At 37.5% G+C, this 7,678-nt stretch overlaps 1 protein-coding gene across 1 annotated transcript in view; it reads right to left on the bottom strand.

The window, feature by feature from the left end:
• Positions 1–1,041: 1,041 nt before the first annotated feature.
• RSRC1 (arginine and serine rich coiled-coil 1) overlaps positions 1,042–7,678 on the bottom strand; it is a 323,306-nt gene continuing 316,669 nt past the window's right edge. Inside the window, exons 9-10 of the mRNA XM_006276863.4 lie at positions 7,339–7,485; positions 1,042–5,676 (exon numbers count right to left, since the gene is read on the bottom strand). Of these exons, the coding sequence (XP_006276925.1) occupies positions 5,584–5,676; positions 7,339–7,485 (240 nt within the window). The 3' untranslated portion in view covers positions 1,042–5,583. The remainder of the gene's footprint in view (positions 5,677–7,338; positions 7,486–7,678) is intronic.

Raw genomic sequence — 7,678 nt, 5'->3', positions numbered from 1 at the left:
AGCGTGGCTCAGAGTTCTCAAGATCTTCACATGTAGCACCTCTTATTGCAAACACTTTGCTTCTGCCTCCTGCAGCTTTCCCAGGAATCTTAGTTATAGGGTTTGGTATTTGACTAGTCAAAGGTCAGTTAATTGATCAGCCAACTATAAGACAAATATTATTTTAAAATGCCAATAGGTCCAAATAATACATAGAAAAAGCATGAATTTTCCATTAATGTGTCAAAACATTTTGAAAAAAATCATGTTTCTGTCAAGAAAACTACAAAAATGTAGTTGGGGGGTTTTTTTTGGTAAAATTGCTATCATCTTTGACTGGTTAAAAAAAATATACAGTCAATTGACAATATTTGAGCAGTCAATTGATCAACATGCCAACCCTACTTAGCTATGCTTTTGGCTTGCTGATGAAGAAATGGTCAAAACTGCCCAGTTCTACTCTATTCAGGGCCTTTGAAATTAGGATCAATAGGGTGAATTTGAACTACTCCCCCATGACAGTAGTTTTAAAGATGCCAGTGTAAAATACTGATTGTTGATACAACAATTGTATCCAAACAAAGAAGGATAATTAATTCATTATCAAGTAAATTAAAAGTGAACTATAGAAATGGTCAATAACTCAGGAACCTGGTAATAGGATAATGAGCTTTTCCCCTATAAATTATCCAAACAAGTCACACCAATTTGATTTTAAATGAAAGAAAATCCTCTCTGGTGCTGTTTGGAGAAGTGAGTTTATCAATGTAGTTTTTAAGATAGATTTCTGCATTATAACTTTGTTGGCAGTAGCAGAAAAGAGCTGAAAGACTGGAAGGATAAAATTACTGAATTCCCTTTTGCACAAGTTTTTCCAGTTTTAAGGCACAATAGTTCGGTAACATAAGAGGACATGTACTGCTTACCATGCCATGGCCAGTATAGGTAAACAGAACACTTCTCTCACCAGGGATGTCACCCAGGTCCCTTTCACAAACCCACAGTTCATTTACTGAGGGTCAATGCACCCTCCACCACAAATGAAACATTAAACTACATGTGTGGAGTTCACATCACATTTTTATTATATCCAAAAGCCAAAAACAAGACAGAGGGTACAAACCAGCCTACATGGACTAGTGCCATAAATCCTGAGTGACATAATATCACTAACTGGATGTAAGATAAGAGTCTTGAGACTATACAGTACGGGTGTGTGAAACTGGCCATATTGGATTCAGCCGAATCGGGGACAGTAATTCAATTAGTTGATTTGGATCACTGTCCCCAATCTGATTCTGCCAAATCCAAATCTGAAAATTCAATGCTGATTCAGAGAATCAGCAATTCAACCATAGACACAGCTTTGAATGTTTTTTCTACATACTTCGAGGTACCAGGTGCAGCTCGTGAACGCTGCAATGATGGGGCAGATGGAGCATCCCACAGGGGTACTTCCGGTCCACTTCCGGGTCTTCTGCCAAGCATGTGGGGTGGGTGGGTGGGGGGGCTGCACCCCCTGGCTCAGCAATTGGCCTGGGGGACCCTGGGTGCCTGCTCAGACCCAGGAGGCACCAGTTGCAGAGCTGGGGGGGGGGAGGTGGCAGTGCAGGGGGACTCCCTAGCATGCTTCCTGGCAGACCCAGAAGTGGACCAGAAGTGCTTGTGCTCCACTTCCAGGTCTGCTGCCGAGCATGCTGGGGAGCTCTCTACACTCCTGTGGGATGCTCCATCTGCCCCACCATCACAGCATTCACGAGCCACCTGGTACCTTGTGGTATGCAGAAAAAACATTTAAAGCTGTGTTTATATCCGAATCTCTCCGAATACATTTGGAGGTTTCCAATTCAATTTGGAGAGATTAAAGGGTCTCCTGACTCAATTCAGATTTGGCGATTCAGCCACTGAATTGGGCCGAATCTCCCTTGAATTGAATCAGGGACTTAAGCTTCGCACAGTCCTACTGTACACTACACCACAATTCTCACTCTCTCAAATGTAAACTCTTTCCCCCCCCAAGCATCATGGAACTGAGAGAATATTGGAAAACACATCAAAAAGGAAACAAGCTTTGGAGAGGTATTCACAAGTGTCAAGATGAAAGACACCTTCAAGGCTTCTAAGAAAGTGATGTTCTGGGAGCAGGTTTAGGTGAAGACCTGGTGTCTGGGTGGCATCAGGAAAATAAATCAATGTTCAATGAGAGCCAGTTAGCAAAAATTTACTTTTTGTCCCAGTCACAGCCCTTAATTCGTATTCACTGATGATTCTTATACCCATTAAGCATTGTGCAGACTTGTGTCCTGCTCTGTCCTGTATTCCTTCTCTCTCAATCAAAAATGGTTCATTAATGACACTTTTGTTTATTCTTATTATTTTGGGTATGCCTTGTATTTAAATTAGGTCCAATCTTGTGAAATGGCTTTAATCAGTAAGATTTTCAAAATCCTCCTTATTCCTGCATGACTAGTAATGGCACAGGATTTATTTCTACTATTATTGTCCGCCCTCATATATTTTATTCCTGTTGGCTGAAGTGTCTGTCTTACATTCACAGGAAACCTGAATAATTTATTTAATCATTCACAGAATACTCGACAGTAAAAGCTAAACTAACAGGTTATGAGGAAGCTGAACAACTTCAATCAGAGCTGGCCTAATGTTAAGTCATGTCCACAAAATTCAACAATTATCACCCAAACATCTCTAGGCTCTAGCCTGACACAACCCTTACTTGTCTGTGGATGAGCAGATTCAGCCTACAGAGTGATTTTTACTACTGCCCAGATTCACCACTAACAACTTTGCAATTGTCTACTGATGATGCCAGTCATGCAAGTGGTAATAAACAGGACCTGGGTGTTTACTCTAGGTATTAAAAATGCCTGAGTCCTGCCATCCCTACAGCTCCTAGTTTTGCTACAAGTGAGGCTGCACAAATAGTGAACTATGGCTATGATGTTCTCCAGTATCAACACAATCTCATAATGGTAATGGTAAAGACTCCTAAATGCTGATCCAGCAACCTTAGACTAGATTTGCCTCTGACAGCCTTGGAAGTTACTGGCAAAGAAACTTTACAAAAAATAATTAGCATTAAAACACTCACAATTTGGATTCCCAAGTACAACTGGACACCCAAGATAAAAACTCACCTTCACTCAAGAATTGAGAGATTGATGGCTCCTGTGTCAAGTGAGATTCTGGAAGCTTCCAAAATTACATCAAACTTATGCAATGTGGATCTGGCTGGTACCGCTAATGTAAGTACCTTAAAAAAACAGCATCCGCTGGTGTGCGTCACTCTGTCTAGGATGGTACTTTTTAAAAATGGCAGCGCACACACGCTGTTTGTTGTCTTTGATCCCTTACAAGTGTGACAAACTGTGCTTGATGCAACATAATTAGCTTAATTCATAGGGAAGAGGGCACCACTCCCGATGGAAGGTGGCATTCCATTTACATTATTTTATGTTCCACAGGGTCTAGATATCTTAATTTAAATAATTTTGTACACTGCTTCTGTTAATTGTTGGCTATTCAATTCAATTTGCAAATGGCACCATAAAAATCAAAGTTTTGAATAACATGCTCAGTATTCCTAATGACCTCTGGCACAACTCAGTATGGAGCTCTGGGGCCTTTGTCTTCTCTTGCAGGTGAACTGAAAGCCATTCCCATCTCATTGAGATACTCTGCTCATTGTTATCTCCCAGAAAGGGCTTTCTGGTGATTTTCTGCTATTGACTGATGAACACCAAGCAATGGGCCTTGCCTACAGAGTTAGGAATAATATTTTTTCAACAATGAATCATTTTGAAAAAAATTAAAATACCTTGTAAGATTGTAAAATACAACTGTAAAATGAATAAGCTTCCTTATGAATAAAAATTATTACAAATTATAGGACTGTGAAATGTTGGAAATGCAGGTATATGGCTTGCAAGTGGCATGGATGTTGAATATCATATAGAAGAGATGAAGAAATAAATTAAAAGATAACAGTAAATGAGAAATAAAACAACGCAAGTAATAGATCATTTTTTAAAATATTCATTTCAACTATGATTCTGAAAGTCATGTCAATTTTTTTATTCTGGGTGTAGGGGATTTGGCATAGTTAAAAGTAAAAAGCAATTTTAAAATGTCTTAGTGAGACTTTGTTTTAAAAAAGAAACTGCCTTCTGACATATTTTAATCTTTTTTGCCCCCTTAAAAGAAAACTCCTGTGTGTCCATTAATCTACCCAAAATTTTCATTACCTCTTTTGCACAAGTCTATACCAAAAAGAGAGGCAATGAAGAAAAGTGTCTGCATTTGTCCATGCAAAGATGTAGTTCAGTACAGGTCATTTCCAAGGTCCCTAAGACAATGCTTATTGTTATCTTTCTGAAAAAAAAAATTACTACAGACATGCAGGTACCTTAAAATAACACTTTTTTTTGTATTTCATTTTGTAGCTGTCAATGTGGTTTGAAGAATGAATGGAATTTTAGATTTGGTTTTGAAATATACTCATTGGGTTCACCAGAGAGAACAAGAAAAAATAGTCATCTTTTGAGTTACTTTCCCCTCACTCTATCAAAACTATAACTTTATCATTTGTTCATGAGCCAAATGCTACCCAGATGTGACAACCCTTCTTTGTTTTAGAGGCCCACATAGCTAACTGGAAACCTTGCATTCCAAAATGCTCCCTCCGTCTAACTTTGAGAACTGAGCAGGCCATTAGTCTTGTTCAATATACTTCTGTACCAGTGCACACAGCAATATATAAATCATTTTCCCTTAATAGGTCAAAGACAAAGCTGACCTCTTCAGAATGCTAATATCTTGAGTTTGTTTAAAATTATTTAGGAAATGTATTTCTTCAAAGCTGTTGAAAATCTGTACAAATTTGGTTTAAAAAAAGATAAACTCACACACTTTATTTATTTATCTCACACACTTATTTATCTCACACACTTACTGGATTGGAGGAGCCTGATAGCAAGATGCAGAAGAGGATCTAAACTTTTCTTTCCACTGAAAAATCACATCCTGTACTCCTATTCCAGCAGAGGTGGAATATACTATCAAGGAGCCAGGATAAGGCAAATGTAGATAGTAGGATGCACTAATTCAGCCCATCCCTTTAGCAGCCTCTGCTGGCAGGATGCTTGTAGAGATCCAGATTTAAAAGCTGCCTATGTATGGCAAAAAGCAGGAGGCAAGGCAAGAGTGGCAACATAATTTTCCAATTTTGGTCTGAATTCCTCTTGGGGTACAAGAAGCTTTGATGGCCTAGGGAGGTATAATTTATTCTCCTTTGGTCCAATACAGTAAGTCTGGTCTTTGACAGTCTCACTTTTTCATTCACCTTTAAAGTGTTACCTATATATAAATTGTTCTAAATAATGAACGCAAGTATCTCATCAATGAATAAACAGAAGGTAATATGTGAGAGTAACAGATTTCTTTCTAATTCAGATGAAACATTTCATTTTTTTCTTCTTACAACTCATATTCAGAATTTAACATCTCTTAAAAAGTAAAACTACAGGTGTATGGTAGGAGTTTATTAGCATTCGTGGAGAATTCTGTATAACATTTACTGTAAGTTGTTCAAGCCACTGGGCTGCCCATCAACCTTTCTTGTCGAAGAGCAATCAACCTCTGGAACCACTTTTCCTCTGCTTCCGCTTTCTCAATAAATAGCTGTAAGAGGGGAGAGGGGAGAGAGAAAGACACAGCTACTTATAACCTTCTGTTGTTGATTTGGGTTTGCGAATACTGCTCAGTATAGTGATACAGATACTGCATATTTCACTGATGTCAAAAGAAACAACCTGCCCACCTCCGAAAAAGAAAATTAAATGCAAAACTATATTAACATAGCATTAAGATCACAATCAATGAAAAAAAGTCAAGAAATTGAAAGTTAAAGTTTCCACAGCAACACATCTCTGTCATGCCGTATGGGCACTGTCTATAGTAGGTGTATTTAGTACAGTCAAACAAAACACGACATGTGTGCAATGTGTCTATCTGAATCATTGCTGTCAAAGTTTTAACTTGGATTTCTTTACTTTTGCATGACAAAAAATTCAAAACCAATATTGCACTATTACAGTTCTTTGGATTAAATATAAACACGTTGTGCTGTGGATACAACTAGAAAACCACAGCTGCATATTGAAAGAACGGCAAAAATTTGGAAGTACCCATTAGCAGACCTAAAGCACACAAGCAAGGGATTCTACTTGACCACGGCGCCTAAAATGCATTAGTCAACTTTCATTTTGATATGGGATGAGGCTTATATGGGATGTGCATTAGTTCAGATGGAATTCCCAGACCCAGAGGTGAGGTCAAGGTAGGCAAGTTGCACCACTATCTAATTCAAGATAAAAAAAACATTCAAAATAATCTTGTGCAAATCTGTGTCAACACCTTGACTTCAATTTAAAAGCAATCACAAAATATTTGAATCAATATAAGTACATCTCTTTAAAATTTCAACTTACTTTAAACATGTCACAAAAGTGTAAGTATTTTTTCAGGGACTTCAGCAGGGTGGAACAGGACTAATTTTAGGCTATGATAAGTGAGGTGTTTTGGATTAGACTAGTTGGTCTACTGTCAAACTACACAAACCTGCAGTTATTTCCCCTGAAGGCTTAAAGAGGAACTTTGGTTTCACTGTTTTAGCTTACTCTGGTGTTTCATTGTGCTAATTCTATGCCACTCTGAAAATTTAGGAATTTTGGGACAATTATATTTAAATCTTTCATTAGATGAACAGAAAAAAGTTTATGTATTTTATATATTAGCTGGAGATATGATCTACAAGGGAAACCTATTATCCCTAGAAAAGGGGTCAAATAATGGAAGAATCATCAGGACAAAGAAAATATCATACAACGGAGAAAACTTCTCGACTAACTGGGCCATGATTCTCTCTCCAATCTTAACGCTCCCATACAAGTTTTCATTTCTTACCAAGTTTCTTTCTCTTTAAGAATGGCAGAAATCATAGCAAATTTTGAAGCATTTTTTGTTTTACTGTGCAGTATCATTCAGTTCAACCAACAACAGTAACGGCAACAATATTGTACATCTTGGCTAAAAGGTTTTTTAAATGAAAAATTAAAAAAAAATGCAAAATGACAATCACATTCACTTTGAAATGTCTATTTTATTCAGAACTCTAGTAGGCCCATATCTTAGCACTTTTCTTTTGTAGTTTATGGGTTATGTGAGCCTTTTCCATAGGAATGGCAAACTTGTTAGTAAATGATCTTTGGTCATGTGACCTTGCCTCCACCCAATTAACTGTTAGTCTTATTCCAAGGGTGCAATAAATATCAACTTTCTTACATTTGGATGTGCTAAAGAGTTGTCATCTTGGTACTTGATGGCAGTAGGAATGCTGCTAGTTGCTATTTCTTTTTCAGTATTAGACGTATCAGCAGTTCCCATTCCTACAGTTGCAGGTTCATATTTTAATTCAACAGGTTCTGTTGACTAAAAGGAAAAAAAAAATCATCAATCTTTTAGAACACTATCCCTGACACTTTGAAGAATTACAATATCATAACTTAGCACTTAGTTCTCTTCACTTGTTCAAAATATATCCATTTAGTAACTGATCCACACAACAATCACGGTCATTACGAGGGATCCTGGCTTTCCATGATAAAAAAAAAAAAATCACAAA

This window comes from Alligator mississippiensis, chromosome 7, assembly GCF_030867095.1.
Source record: "Alligator mississippiensis isolate rAllMis1 chromosome 7, rAllMis1, whole genome shotgun sequence".
Classification (NCBI taxonomy): domain Eukaryota; kingdom Metazoa; phylum Chordata; order Crocodylia; family Alligatoridae; genus Alligator; species Alligator mississippiensis.
The sequence above is the reverse complement of the archived record's forward strand: the minus strand, read 5'-3'. Positions and strand labels throughout refer to the sequence as shown.